This window comes from Dasypus novemcinctus, chromosome 10 (assembly GCF_030445035.2).
Source record: "Dasypus novemcinctus isolate mDasNov1 chromosome 10, mDasNov1.1.hap2, whole genome shotgun sequence".
NCBI classification, from domain to species: domain Eukaryota; kingdom Metazoa; phylum Chordata; class Mammalia; order Cingulata; family Dasypodidae; genus Dasypus; species Dasypus novemcinctus.
The window spans coordinates 73,889,265-73,904,637 of record NC_080682.1 but is presented as its reverse complement, the minus strand read 5'-3'; the positions used below and the strand labels follow the sequence as shown (position 1 = coordinate 73,904,637).

At 43.3% G+C, this 15,373-nt stretch overlaps 1 protein-coding gene across 8 annotated transcripts in view; it reads left to right on the top strand.

The window, feature by feature from the left end:
- NAV2 (neuron navigator 2) overlaps positions 1 to 15,373 on the top strand; it is a 741,011-nt gene that overhangs the window by 607,224 nt on the left and 118,414 nt on the right. For all 8 annotated transcript variants that reach the window (XM_071218148.1, XM_071218149.1, XM_012525659.4 and 5 more), the window contains one exon: positions 9,473 to 9,595. In XM_071218148.1, coding sequence (XP_071074249.1) covers positions 9,473 to 9,595 — 123 coding nt within the window. The remainder of the gene's footprint in view (positions 1 to 9,472; positions 9,596 to 15,373) is intronic.

Here is a 15,373-nt window from a genome sequence, read left to right as displayed (position 1 = left end):
AACAAGCACAAACAGAAGTCTTGCTATGTGGAAATGATGGCAGGATATGTTGAAGGGACCCACTCAGCCAGGACCCACTTCTGCCCTACTTCAGGAGAGGGGCTGCTGGGATGGGGTCGGGGGACCTGTCAGCTGGCTCAGACTGGACACAGATTTTGCACATATGTGAGGTGGGGTCCGTAGCCTTTATTAGTTTCTCCAAGGGGTTCACAACTTAGGAAAATATAACAATTTCTGCTTTTGAGTTTGGTCTTTAAATTGGGTTTGGTCGTGTAAAAAAAGGAGCTTGTCTCCCTCCATTACATTTGTGTAATGGGCCATTTTGCTGAAATATTTTGCTCAACCTAAAACAGACACAAAGCAGGAATTTAAAAGGACTTAAGAAAGAAATAGAAATAGAATAGCACCCCTGCGGACCTTCCTGTGGTACCCACTGCAGAGACCACTGCCTGGGGCCTGTGCTGCTCAGTCTTCAGTGTGCACATGAATCACCTGGTTCAGGTCTGGGGTGTCTGGGAGTCTCCCTTCTAACAAGCTCCCAGGGAATGCTGAAGCTGCTGGGCCCTGGACCACTCTTGGAGCAGCAGGTAGAGGGCGAGGCCTATCCTGGGTTTTGCTGCTGACCGTGACCCCCTCAATGTGCCTTCCGCCCTGCCCAGGCAGCTCTGCAGCACCTCACTTTAGGAAATAGAAATGGCAAAAGCCTGAAGCTCCAGCTTCCTCCATGAGACTTAAAGGGGCCCCAGGGGCCCCCTGACGCCTCCTTTCCCCAGGCGTGCCTTTCCCCGGCTGCCTCTGTCCCCGTGGCCTGCTGAAGCGGAGCTCTTGTCTCACTAGCTTAGCAACGTCATTGTGGAGCTCCCAGGAGAGGAGCGCTGTTGACTGGGACGAGCCAGGGTAGGCTGCAGACCTGGGCAGGTACACTGCTGCGGCAGGCTTGGCTCCCTGCCTCCCCACCACCAGCGAGCTGAGCCCCGCCTTCCCAGTCATCTGGCTCGCTTAGCCTCCAGCACTCGGTGAGATGGTAGGGAAATGCAGAAAAGCCAGAGAAGGGGCTGTGAAGATTCCCAGTTGGTGGCTCATGGCCCCTGGAGGAACTGCCCTCCAGAGACGTCTATTCGCCATGTCGTCTTCTCTCTCTGAGTTGAGGGGGTCCAAGGGGTGGCCACAGGTGGCTGCTCCAGGCTTGAGTGAAATAGGGGTAGCTTTTGCAACAGATGAAAATTAAGATCTCTCCCACCTGCCCCTTGAGAAGCATTAGAAATCAGCTTGGTGATGTCCTGAGAGTGCGCAGTCCTAGAGGATGGTGGGAAACAGCGCTAAAAGGTGCAAAACTCTCCATCAGTAGAAAGGTAGGAAATTTGTTGATTCTCCAAGCCCACATCTCCCTCTCTGCCTCTTCTTTTTTTTGAGGTACCAGGGTGGGGGATTGAACCCAGAACCTCATATGTGAGAAGCCAGCAGTAAGCCACTGAGCCACATTGGCTCCCCTGAGTTGGTTTTTTGTTTGTTTGCTTGTTTTTGTTTTTGTTTTTTTTGGAGGCACCAGAGACTGAACCCGGACCTCTGGTAGAAAGCAGGCTGCTTCAGCCACATCTGTGTTCCCACCCTGCCCCCCCGCCTCTTCCAGCCATATTGTAGGAAAGGTTGGCCAGAAAGGCATGTAAACCAAACAAGTGTGCGCCTGTGTTAGAAGAATTGACACTTAGGCATAGAAGATGAGTCATTTCTCACCCGTCTTCTCACCTTCCCCTATGTTTCTTGACTGTGTGTGTTGTCCAGTCTGGATTATTTACAATTGAAGTCCTGTTATCACAAGGCAACTCAACAGAGAGAGGCTTTCTGACCTTGGACTTTCTCTCCAATGCTGCTGTTGGTTTATTTCATTGTGTGTCTGCTTGGGGTGACGCATGAGAGAGGAAAGCAGCACCATGTGCTTTGAGTGGAACTCATCATTATTTGATTTTAAAATATATAAGGATACGCTCTAAGGAGGATATTAGAATCACTCTGAGATTCTTCTCTGCACTTATCATTTGGGGTGGATAAGTTAATAAGATATGCCACATATGTCTCAACTTTTGTGTTGCTTTGAGGGCAAAGAGGTTTCCAAGTGTTTCCTTGCAAAATTTTAAGTATTTGCCTAAATTTGAGTGCTGCAATTTTATAATTAGCACTGAAAAATGAAGCCCATCGTTTTTCTAGTCAGATTTTTACATTTTAATTGCACTTTCTTCTTCGAAGTCAAATGTAGAAGCTTCTTTGCTCTCATAAAGGTTGGCTTTCTTCAAAAAGATTCCGGCAGCTTTCTTAGACTAGCTTGTGAGTCTGTCCTTCTATGACCCAGAGTAAAGTTTATTCATCAGACTTCTAAGAGGCCCCAAACTACAGGGATCCTTTTACAGGTTTGTCCAGAAACTCAATTTACATCCTAATAAACGCTGTGAATAAATGTCATGCTGTATTGTAAGCTAGTAGGGAGCATTGTGAGAGCATATGTTGTTTGGGGATTTAGATGCTGGTGAAATGCTGAACTGTAAAGACTTTTCATCAGCCCACATCATTTTTTAACCTTATGTAACAAAGTATGTGTTGATTTATGTTTTCATATATTTATATTGCTATTGGCAAGGCACGTTATATGCATATAGAATTCTTTTATTCCATTTTTCTGTGCTACATTCACATTTAAACTGAAAGTGTGATTGAAAAATCCAGGCTGGATAGCATGTCTTTGAAGAAAATTAATCACCCAAGACTTGATTTGATTTTTTTTTTCCTGTTTATACTGCTTTCATTTCTTGCATCTGAGAGGTTTTTGTTATTATTTTTCAATGTCATGCTCTATTAGAAATTCACTGAACTGGATCAGATGGGTCCATATTTCTTTCCCTTCCTGTCTTGACAGAAGGTGATTTCTTTTGAGATTAGTGAAAGTTGATTTCTATTACTTATGTCGGCCATGTTGAAATGTGAATTTTGGGAATGAGAAAGAACCTTTCTCTCCTTCAAAGGTGACTCACAAAGCCAGCTTTACTTGGTTCCACATTGTTATATCATTACGTTTAAAGAAGGGGTAGAAATATATTTACTACACGCTGGGCTCAAATCGAATGTATTTGTTCTAACAGGTCCTATTCGATTCTGAAGCTTTTTCATAGCTGGCGTCAGTTACATAGGATGTACCTACTTTGTTGAGAAAGGGGCTTGAAATAGGAGTGCCGCCATCATGGGTAGCTCTTAGCCAGAGGGATGAGGTCTGTCCTACAAGTCTGGTCATTACCCAATGATCTGGGGTGACTCAGACAGGATTGGAAATGGTGTGCCTGAAAAAGAAGGAAATATCAATGAGAAAATGCCCACTGAAAATGGAGTACAGAATGATGGAAGTATTGAAAGTCAATGCTGTCTTTGAAATAAAAGTCAGCGCCTGTTACTCATCTGCTTAGTTCTTTTTTGACTCACCTGACTTACAAGAAAAGGTCTTACCCCTGCCTGGCATCCAAGCCCTTCATAACCACACCCCACCACCCATGGAGTCCACCTCCTGTTTCCAGTGTTCCGGCAACAATGAACTTCTTATCCTTCTTTTCATTTCTCTCTGCTTTTGTACCTGTTATCCATCTGCCTAGATTCGTTTTTCCTTCTCTGGGTGACACACTCCTATACTCTCTTCAAGGACCAAGTCAAACAACCTGTCCTCTGTGACTCCTTCCCCCATGTGTTCTCCAAGCCTGTCATATATTCACCTGTTATATCACTCTTCGTGTAATAGTAGAACTATTTGTTTCCATGTCTGAGTCCCCTAAAAGGTTCTGACCTTTGCCAGGGTATGGCAGGAATTAGGTTTTTCCATTTCTGTAACCCCAGCCTGGCACAAACCCTGGTATATGGTATTTCTTGAATAGAAAAAGGGAGAAGGAAATGCAGAATTACTGCTTTGTGATGGGGACAATTGCTGCTGAGGGTAGTCATAACTGCTAACAATTACTAAGTGTTCCCTCTATGTCAGGCACTGGGCTTTATGCACAAACTCATTTAGCTCACAACGACCCTATGAAGTTCATCTGCACTTTCACCCATTTTGCAGATAGGGAAACTGAGACACCAAAATTACACTAAAAAGTAACAAGGCTGGGATTTGAACCCACCAATATGCAGTGGCATTTTGACCACAGTTTTATTTTCCTCATCTGAAAAATGGAGATAGTGTATCTACCTGATAAGGCCTTTTGTAAATTAAATGTCAGGATTCATATAAAGCACTTAGCACAGTGCCCTGCAAGCATTCAAGAACTGATAGCTCTTTTTATTAATAATATGCTCAAGATCATGTATCTAACAAGGGGCAGAAGAGAATTTGTGTGTTTTTTTTTAAGATTTATTTATTTAATTCCCCCCCTCCCCCCTCCCCCGGTTGTCTGTTCTCTGTGTCTATTTGCAGTGTCTTGTTTCTTTGTCCGCTTCTGTTGTCATCAGCGGCACAGAAGTGTGGGTGGCGCCATTCCTGGGCAGGCTGCTCCCTCCTTCGCGCTGGGCGGCTCTCCTTACGGGGCGCACTCCTTGCGTGTGGGGCTCTCCCTACACGGGGGACACCACTGTGTGGCAGGGCACTCCTTGCGCGCATCAGCACTGCACATGGCCAGCTCCACACAGGTCAAGGAGGCCCGGGGTTTGAACCGCGGACCTCCCATGTGGTAGACGGATGCCCTAACCCCTGGGCCAAGTCCGTTTCCCGCAGAAGAGAATTTGAATCCAAGTCTTTCTGATGCTCTTCTTCCGGCTTTGTTCCATATCAGTGTAACACAACCTTTGAAATGAAGGCTGCCTTGAAAGTGTGGGCCACCCTGGGTTTCCCCAGCCATGAAAAGCAAGATAAATTCCACCAAGTAACATTGTCTCTTTAGCAGAGGCGCCTCTTCTCTCCATCAAGAAGAGCCCCCTCTTCCCTTTGCTACAGAAGAATGATGTGGAAATTGTTCAATAGTTTGTCAGCTTAGTCAGGAATCCACCAAGTAGAGGTTAGGATGTTACCAGCAACTCCTTAAGCTCCCGCTCTAATTATTAATTTCCCCAAGGAGAAGGAAGGTACAGTACTAGTGCTGGGGATTCGGGGCCTGAGTCAACTAGTTCTTCTCTTTGTGACTGTGGACAAGCATTTCTTCTGATAATGCCTCCAAGAGATGGGGCAAGGCCATTGCTTCCCCTCCTCTGGAACCTTCAGGAACACGAGCCTTTTAAAACTGTGTGAAAGGGCCACCATTTTGGATGAACACACGAGTGTTCCACTTGTACATTACACCTTCTTAAGGGGTTTACTTTATTAAGGCGGTCTATATTAACTGATTCAGTAGTCAATTCCAATGCAAATTTAGAGCCAACAAAAATGGATATTTTTCACTGAGACTTCGTTGTTTTATAAAAAAATATGGAGTTTTGTGTAACTCAAACTATTATAATTAGTGGATAATAGTTTTAAAATGAATAGTTTAGATTCTTGTGTGAGGTTGGTTATAGTGACAACTCTGTCCCCAGTGCTGCATTGTCTCCCAGTGAGAGGCATATAGAAATATTTATTTTGAAGAATATTATTAAAAATAAATGATTAGGCAAGGGTACTAGATATGAAATTGCACCAAGCCAGCAGCTGCAGTTGCTGTAATTCTATCTTCACATGTTTTCCCTAGCCAGAAACTGCACTGAGTTGTCTCAGAGTTAGAAGAATTCAGAAAACAATTTCAAGGCAGAGCCTGATTTCCGTGACAAATATAGGAATGCTGTATTAGCTAGTGGAGCCACTTTCTGCGTTACCTTTTACACATATACAAGATGAATTGGAATAGAATAGAACCTGTCCCCTGTTGGCAGAGTGATTCCCCAAAGGAAGGGAAAGATCAGTAATCATCCTAGCTGATGTAATATTGAATTGTTTCAAAACCAACTCAAAACTGATGCCAAGTAAAAGTACTGTGTGCCCATTAAAATATGGCATTATTGAAATAATACAGTACATATTAAGCCTATATATATATACACAGATATATATACAGTTATAGATAGATAGATAGATAGATAGTAGATAGATAGATAGATAGATAGATAGATAGATAGATAGATAGATAGATAGATAGATAGATAGATAAAATACATTTTTGTAACATCTGGGAGAAGAGGTAAATTGCCCTTTTCCCCACCAGTGAGTTCTTTCTGTCTTTCTCTTTTAATCACACACACACAAAATACACATACACACAAAGTTAATGAAATAGCCTTGCAACCAAAACTACATCACCGTCAGACTGGTTGTGTTCAACTCGAACTTTCTGTTCTTAGTGCATTTGAGAAGAGACAGGATCCAGATTTGTCCTTACCTTTGCTCTCCTCTCCCCCTAAACCAAGTCAGAATTCCCAGGAGCACTTGGCAAGCCAAGCAGCACATTTACTCCCAGCTCTCTAGGGCTTACCCAGCTTTGTTGGTTGCCATTTTTGGACAAGACCACTTTGCTCGCAGGTGTTACTGAGCTAGGGGCTGCAGAGGGTCTCAGCCTTCCATTTCTGGGGTGCTCACTGGGCTCTGCTATCTAGCCTTAGCAGAAAGCCAGGGCTATGTGTGGGCTTTGTCTATGTGCCTGGGTGTGTGCAATTGCCCAACCGTGTATGTTGTTTCACCAGCAATAAAAATCCAGCAGGGAAATGAATGTTAAAATTAGTGTGTTTGTCCTTTGACAAGAGCTCCCTAGTTGGAAAAAAAAAATTTTTGTTTATCTAGCTGGCTGGGCAGACTTTGCTAAAATTAAAATTAACTGCCTAGCTTAATGATGCAATAGATTGTGTTTTAATGAGATTCCACTGAATTCTCCTAGAAAGGACATTTCATGTAGAAAATTTAGCCTCTGGTAAAGTTACTATATATCGGTATAGGTATGTTTGGGTTTTCTTTTGTTTTTTGTTTTGTTTTGGCTTCCTTGTGCTAGTTGGACTAGTGCACATAGCTCCTTTCTGGACTCTGAAACAGGAATCACTACTTCTGTTGAGTGGGTGGGCAAGTGGATGGGTAGATGAGTGGACTGGCAGACTGTTTAATTTGCTTTGCCATGTGCCTTAGATGCCAAGTTTGATAATATTTAAGAGGAAAGAAGACCTATAGGGAAGTGGATGTGGCTCAAGTGATTGGGCTTCCATCTACCATATGGGAGAACCCAGGTTCTATCCTGGGGCCCCTGGTAAAGGCATGCCCATGCAGCAAGCCACGCCTGCACAGTGAGCCATGCAGCAAGATGATGATGCAACAAAAAGACGAAAAGGGGAGAGTCAAGGGGAGACGCAACAGAAACCAGGAACTGAGGTGGCGCAAGTGACAGGGAAACTCTCCACATCAGAGGTCCCCAGGATCAAATCCCGGTGAATCCTAGAAGAGAAAGACAAAAAGAGAAATAGACACAGAAGATCACACAGTGAATGGACACAGGCAGCAAAAACAGCAGGGGCTGGGGAGAGGAAAACCTATAACCAGTGTCTTTTCGAAAGAAATTTTGCTAAAGCCCACCCTACGCCTGTGTATTTGGGCTTCATTCATCCATGTGCTCATTCATTCAGCAAAAACAGTATTTAATAAGCATTTAGTATGTGCTAGACACATGGTATATAGATTTGAACAAAATGAGAATAGTTCCTGCCTTCCAGGGACTTACTGTCTAGCATGAGAGACAAGCATTAAAAAGTAATTACACAAATCTTTATTTATGGCTGTGATAATTGTTTTTCTGGTTGTTTTCATTGCTTTTAATTTTTATTGAAATATAATTCACATACCATAAAAGTCACTGTTTTAAAGCAATACAATTCAGTGAGCTTTGGTGTAGTCACAGAGTGTTTTCTGTTTTTTAAAGTGACACATTTGAGTGAAAAATTGAGTCTGCTCTACTAATAGTTTTGTCAGCACAACAAACAACTAGTTTTTCTTGTGTTGGTATTGCATCGTCTGTGATTATTAATGTCATAATTGGGTCGGTGAGGAACAACATCAGAGATGTTCAGTTCAGACATGATATCCTGGAATAACATTAAGGAGAAGTTCTTTTAACCCATACTGGAAGCTGCTTTCCACAAAATATGGTTCCAATGAGAACATTCTTTTCTCTTGCTAACTTGAACTTGCTGGTTCTGGACAACCTCTGCAGGATCTCATAATTCGGCTCCTCTAAGGGTATTTCCAAGCTAGAGGTGGAAGAAATTCACAGGATTAGGAAACCACCAGATCTACCCCATATGCAGCAAAACACCAAATGCAGCAAAACGTTCGGTGATTTAGTTTGGGTGCCTCTCTTCCAAGAAAATAACCACTCATGGATCTTCTTACTACGTGTTGTTTGACTTGAACAGCGTTTTCAGACATATAACAGATCAGTAGGGCCCATGCGGAGATTAAGGTATCTGAATTTGGTTTCTGGCTTTGCCTTCTTGCTCTCCTCTGAAGATGAGAATGACACAACCGGTCTTCTTCATAGGGTGTTGTGAAGGAGCCAAGTGGGCTATGAGGTCCACCTGCTTCGGGTCTGAACTCCCTCCTACTGGGTCTCAGCTCTCAGGATCTGGTCAGGTTGGTGGACAGTCAGCCATCTATCTCTACTACAGAAAGTTCCAGGGGCTACCCCTGAAAACACTGATTTTCAGATCTTTTGTTGATCCCACAAAGCTATTGTCTTCTTGGAAGAGTAAATTAACATTAGCATCATTAGAAAGTTTTGTGACTGCCCTCTTAAGACATTACTATCAAAGATAAAGTTCACCATTGTGGATACTTCAAGATGGTGGTAATTGTAATAATATCTTCCATTTATCCAGTCTTTTATAAATTGCAGAGCCCTTTCATATTCCTTATCTCACTACATTCTCATGGCTACCTTATGATGCATGTGAGGAAGACTACAGTGCTCCTATAGTTGAGAGGAAACACTCAGGACCCAGAGAAGCAACTTGCCTGTGATGGCACAGGTGGCTCTTCTCTTCTCCGTACCTTTCTTTCTGTATCTCCTAAGAGCTTGCCTGCTTTGTCCACTGCACTGTTCTGTAATAATTTCCCCTATGATTTGCTAATGGCTTGTCAGATCCATTCGCATTACTCAGGTAAAACACCTGCTTTGTATAACTGCTAACATTAAAAAGAATGCCATGAATATATCTGACAGTTAATTTTATCCTCCTAGTTCGCTGCTGCTTTGTAGGTTCCTGTGAGTTTGGGTTAATTAAGCTGAGTTCTGTTGTTTTGCCAGCAAGCTGTTGATCCTTTAGGTTGAATCAGTTGCTGAGTTATCCTTGGGCTGTGATTAGTAACAAAGCCTCAGGGAATATCCTCAGTTTCTTCCTACTTAGAGCAGAAGACAGTTGTTCTGGGCTTCTAAATATGAATGACAAGGCCAAACAAGACTTGCTTTTGACCGTACATTTACCTCATCATCTTTTGCATTTTAAGGTATATGACTGATGGTGGACTTGGCCTCTACACCCGTCGCCTGAACCGGCTCCCTGATGGGATGGCTGTGGTGCGGGAGACCCTGCAACGAAATACTTCCCTGGGCCTCGGAGATGCTGATAGGTAAGCTTGCTGCACTCGGGGTTGGCCTGATGCAGAGACCATCCCAAGTGTCCTGAGAAAAGAGGGTGGTGCTATTGAGAGAAGATGTTTAGGAGGTCATGCAGCCATGGCCGGACTTAGGATCTGGAGCAACAGATAGGAGAGGGCTGCCTAGGGGCTCTTGAGACCTGCTTCTGTGTAGGGTGGTGAACCTGACGGCGCAAACACCAGCTTGGGTAGATTTTGTTGTCTCGACTGTTGCTACTGCATCTTTGTCAGTTCAGCAGACCCCAGGGATCTGCTTTACTTCCTCTCTCATTAGCCAGCTTTCTAGGTATTGCACCTTGGAGCAGAATCCCTGGTGATGCACAGAAGTTCTGAACTTCCCTGGCCTTAGCTGGATAGGTCTTCCCGTAAGTCTCCTGTTACCTGGTAGTAGGAGGCAAGGCTTAAGGATGTAGTTTATATACCACATGCTGATTAGTTGGTATCCTAGGAGTGGATCGTTCTTCGTTGCCACCACTGTCAAAGAAGAAAAGAGCTTCAGAAAGCACTGCAGTGAAGAAAGAGGAGGATTTGGTGTCCGAGTTTCTAGTCCCTTATTCTGAAACAAACTGCTTTTGTAACCTTGAGCCATCTATTAAAGGAGGAATTCAGACTATTCGATTTCCGAATACTTTCTACCGTCCAAAGTGTTTTGTTTCTGGATTTCAGTTCCTTTTGTTGATTTCACTGTTCAAGGATTTTTTGACATCCTTGGCCCCTTTCCACATCTGGGTTGATGAGACAAAACATGGAATTTAAATGAGAGTGGTCTGAAATGACTGTATGCTTTTTAGGTGCAAAACCTCATGTGTCAGAAAGCCAAATAGTAACAAAGCTTCCTGCTGCTCTCCAAGCAGGACAGACTTTTTACAAAGAGCTAGGCATCTTCTGCTGTTCTCTGGCTTTGGAGTATTAGTGCAGTAAATACACTAAAGAGACAGACACTAAATGCACCTGCAGAAATGGCAGATGCTGGAGGGGAATCCTTATTTTTCTCTCCGGGAAGACTCGGAAGCTCAGGGTGGCATAGAGCACTATTTGTCAGGAACCTGGGTTTGGCCCTGGCTCTACCACATACATGAACATGCCCTCCTCAGAGTTCCCCCAGTTGCCAGGATGGTAACATATCAGGGGTGACAGAAGCCTTTCCACTAGAGTGTCAGTGTTAGTCAGACTTTTCCCTGTAATTAATACAAGAAAGTATTTATTTGAAAACTCTATAGAAAGGCAAACCATCTGAAAATTGCATTTTCTTTTTTTTTTTAATTTAAAAAAATTTTTATTGTATTTTTTTTTTGAAGATACATAGATCACAAAAAAATGTTACATTAAAAAAATATAAGAGGTTCCCATATACTTCCCATCCCACCCACCCCCACTCCCCCCACAACAACCTCTTTCGTCACTGTGGCACATTCATTGCACTTGGTGAATACATTTTGGAGCACTGCTGCACCACATGGAAAATAGTTTACATTGTAGTTTACACTCTCTGCCAGTCCATTCAGTGGGTTATGGCAGGATATATAATGTCCTGCATCTGTCCATGCCATATCATTTAGGACAGAGAACTGCATTTTCAAAGGCAAAAACTCTCAGTAACTAAAATCTCTATAGTAAGTATTATCAGAAAAAAAAAAAAAAATCAGTTGTAGCAACACCCCAGCGGGAGACTTCACAGTCTACCAACTTACTTTGCTGCTTTGTATTTTCTTAAAAACCTGTACTTGGTTAGTAAATCTGCTAGCATAAAATACAGCCCTTAGAAGTACATTTTTCCTTGCAGCAAACGAAGAATCTGCCCTAGGCAGTTTAGGTTAATGCCATCATTGTAGGATTAAGGGAATTAGTATAGATCACAGCTGAGCTTGTATCTGCTTTTGAGGATAGGGGATTTGGGTTGGAAAGATGGAGAGCATTTGTCCTGTTGTTCCAGTTCAGCCTGTGTGGTTGCACCAAACAGACAATAAAGTTTCTGGTTCTCCCCAGGCTGGAATGCTTAGATATGATAATTTATTTAAGACTGAATGGATAACTGACCAAGTTTTAAAGAAAAAACTCAGGTGACTTTTTAAAAATAGGAGTTAGTTATGATAAAAGTTTTAACCTGTAGACTTTGAGATATTTTTCATTATTCTGAAATATGTTCTATTTCTTGAATCCTCAAAGTTATTGTAAACAGGCTGTGTAAATGCTGCATCTTTAGCTACATTAAATCAGTAGTGGGTTTGTTTCTATGAAGGCCTTTATGTAAATCTCTGACAAAAAACTATGTTCTGGACAACTGTTTCCCAAAGCAGGAGATTCGTACTATTGGAAGTATAGGAGATAATTGTAGGTAGCATGCAGGCAAATATTTCTTTTTAATAGTTACATTTAAATTTCAGTATTTTTAAAAATCTATAGTACATCAAGCCCATGATTTTACAAATATTGTCAGGGCAAGGAGAGTGTAGACTTGAGTCAATTTAGTGTGAAATCTCAAGGAAAGAAGAGCACAGGTGGTATGCAGTTATATATATTAAAAAAAAAATTTTTAAAGGTGGTGTGCCAGTGGCTGGAGTTTGAGTAATACCGTTCTTGTGCCTGTAATCAGAACTATAATTCTTAAACTATTTAAATTATTCAAGTGAAAAAAATAGAGAAAACCCAGCACTTTTACAGAATTCTTTCCCTCTAACCTGAAAGAAGAGGTCCCAGAGTGGGTATATTTCCAGGAAGTTTTTATGAAAACAGAGCCCTTAAGAATTCACAAACAACAGAGTACATGAATCGCACAAAGGAAGTAGGAAAAGTACTGAGAGATTAGACCTGATTAGACCTCAGCAAAGGGAAGGCAGGAAGAAAAAAAAAAAGGCAGCTCACCTTACGACGATGCGCTTAGAAAACCGTTAACTCTCAGCAGAGCAACTCCAGGGAACAGCTATTCTGGGTAAGACCTTAAGGGACGCTGACTTGCCAGACAGACCTGGGCTGTTTGCACAAGGACGTGGCTGGGATATCTTCAGGGTTCTTAAAAGGAACTGATAAGAATGCATACCTTAGGAGCCTGGGAGAAGAGACCATGTCATTTTCTGAGTCTTGTATGTCACCAGCTGGCTTCTGAGAAATCATAAATGGAGATAGTAAATTCAAAATGCCAAGTCTGCCCTTGATCTCCTGTCACTCTTCTGGGTTGCCACCCCTGGGCTCCAGTTTTACCTGATAGTGATCAGGGGCTACTTCCAGCAAACACAGAGTCAGCCGGGTGAGAAGGGAGGATCAAAGGGACAAATGGGACAAATGGATGTGGCTCATTACAAGTCATAGGCCCCAGATAAGAGACAAGTAAAGGGAGCTTTGGCAGGGATGTCTTTGAAACTGGCAGCCTGGGAGGAAGAAGAAATATGACAAGGAGGGCCGAGAGACTGAGAAAACAGACGTGGTTGAATTTCTGCCAGTTCTTGCGTGCACTGCTGTCGCCTCAGAGCTTCAGCGAGTCCAGGGCTTTCAAAGCTCAGTTCTGGGAAAGTTTCTGCTTCTCAGTCCCTTTCTTTGTCACTCCAAAGCTTCACTGTGCTCACCACCCTTTCCATTAGTACCTTTGTGCCTCAGCATGCAATGGGCTGCGGCAGTGACACGGTCCACCGGAGTGGCATCCCAGGTCCAGAGAGAGTCAAAGTGCCCAAGTGCCACTGAGAGCCCCAGGTAGACTGCAGAGAAATCAGATTCCAAGTACATATTAGATCAGGGGGAAGATTAAGGAATCACTTGGTAAATTTCCCTCTAAACCATTCAGAATGCTCATTGGACTCCAGGGGCTTTTATTTATATCAAGTGTTAAAAACTGCTTTTTGACCTTGGGGGAAATGGAAAGGACAAATGAGTTTATATGGCTATGAGTCTCCCAAAAAGAGTCAGGCAGTCATCAGAGAGGTAATGTTTATGCATACCTCAGCAGGGTACCAGAGACAGCCAAAGTAGATAGAAACCCAGGTGCTGGTTCTCCTGAGGGCTAGGGAGACCCACGGGTTTTATGGTCATGGCAGGTGGCTCTGGAGTTCAGGGCCATGTCACTTGGCCCTACTTTGGAGTTTGTGTTCCTGAGTGTGATGGAGTTGGGCTCAGATATGACCTCTCTACACATGCCTTTTCTGTTACTTTTACCAGACCTGTGGTTGGTGTTTGGGTTGGTGTATACTCAGGGGACCTGAATCTCTGGACTGTCCATGTGACAGCCAGGCCCTGAGCCTCAGCAGACTTGTGGCTCCTACCCTCTGGTTTATTGGACTTACCCCAGCCATCTGACAAGGAGGTGAAGAAGGTCAACCACCACACCAGGGAGCCAAGAGTGCCTCCAACTGCAAGCAGGAGAATTGCATCCATCATCCATTGGAATCTAAGCCCCCTCTTGATGTAGAGGGGAACTGGATTTAAACCTCCCAGGGTCCACAGGATGGAGGAATAGAGTATAGATTAGAGTGGACTTACTGGTGTTCTGCTGGGGAAATATTGTGATTAGTAAGGGAAGAAATTGTAATATTTATGTGGAGAAAGTGGCCACAGTAGCTGCTGATGGTAGGGAGAGGGAAGAAGAGATACGATGTGCGTGCATTTTCAGGATTTGGAGTTGTCCTGGCTGGTACTGCAGGGACAGATGCTGGACAGTGTGTGTCCTGCTATGGCCCACTCGGTGGAATGGGGGAGAGTGTAGACTACAATGTAGACCACTGTCCATGTGGTGCAGCAGTGCTCCAAAATGTATTCACCAAGTGCAGTGAATGTGCCACAATGATGGAAGAGGTTGTTGATGTGGGAGGAGTAGGATAGGCAGGGTGGGGGTATATGGGGACCTCATATTTTTTGAATGTAACATTTAAAAGAAAATAAAGAAGAAAAAATATATATATATATAAACTCTTTAAAAAAAACAAATAGACTTTGATAAGGGAAGTAACTTATGCTTTATGGCCTGGTATCTGTAAGTTCCTACACCAAATAAATACCCTTTGTAAAAACCAAAAAAAAAAAAAAAAATTTAGGTAATGAAGCCATATTACTTCAAACCTCCCAAAGACAAAAAAAAAATGCTCTGCAATAAAAAGTCAGTCTGAAACTTGGAACAAAATGAAAATTGCCCCTTCAACACTGAAGCCAAGCAGGAAGGACAATTTTTTCCTTGTTGCTGCAAGTTTTTTCATTACCCTCCAAATTATTAACATTTTAGCTATGGAGATCTCCTTTCAGTTAAGGTTCAGAATCGGCCCAGACCCTGGTGCTCAGATGCGTCCTAGTTTCAGCTTGAATTGGGAGACTGCACTCAGGGAGAGTCCCACAGTGTGAGGAAGTAACTATGCAACCTGGTATTTGGCCAGCCTGCCATGCTGAATCCTCCTTCCTCCCTGACAATGTCACAAAATCTCTGAAAGCCCAGGGCACTGCTGGGCTTTTTGATTTGTGTGGAACAGAGTGATCCTCCTGGCACCAAGCAGCGCATTCATGGTTCCAGGGGAGAGTTTAATCCAGGCCAGAGCTCCTCTGCCATAGCTGGAGTATGTGGGGAGCTCTTTCTGGCTGGTAGATGCCCAAGCCAGTAATTTTGCAGGCACAACCCCTGCTGGGATCTACAGAAAACAAGAAGCAGAGGTGGGGAGAGACTTCCTCCTTTCCCTCTCCTTTCCAAGCTTGTGGTGGGCAGAAAAATAGCCCTGCGTCCAAATCTCTGGAATGTGCTACCTTACCCTGCAAGGAGGGGAATTAAGGTTGCACATGGAA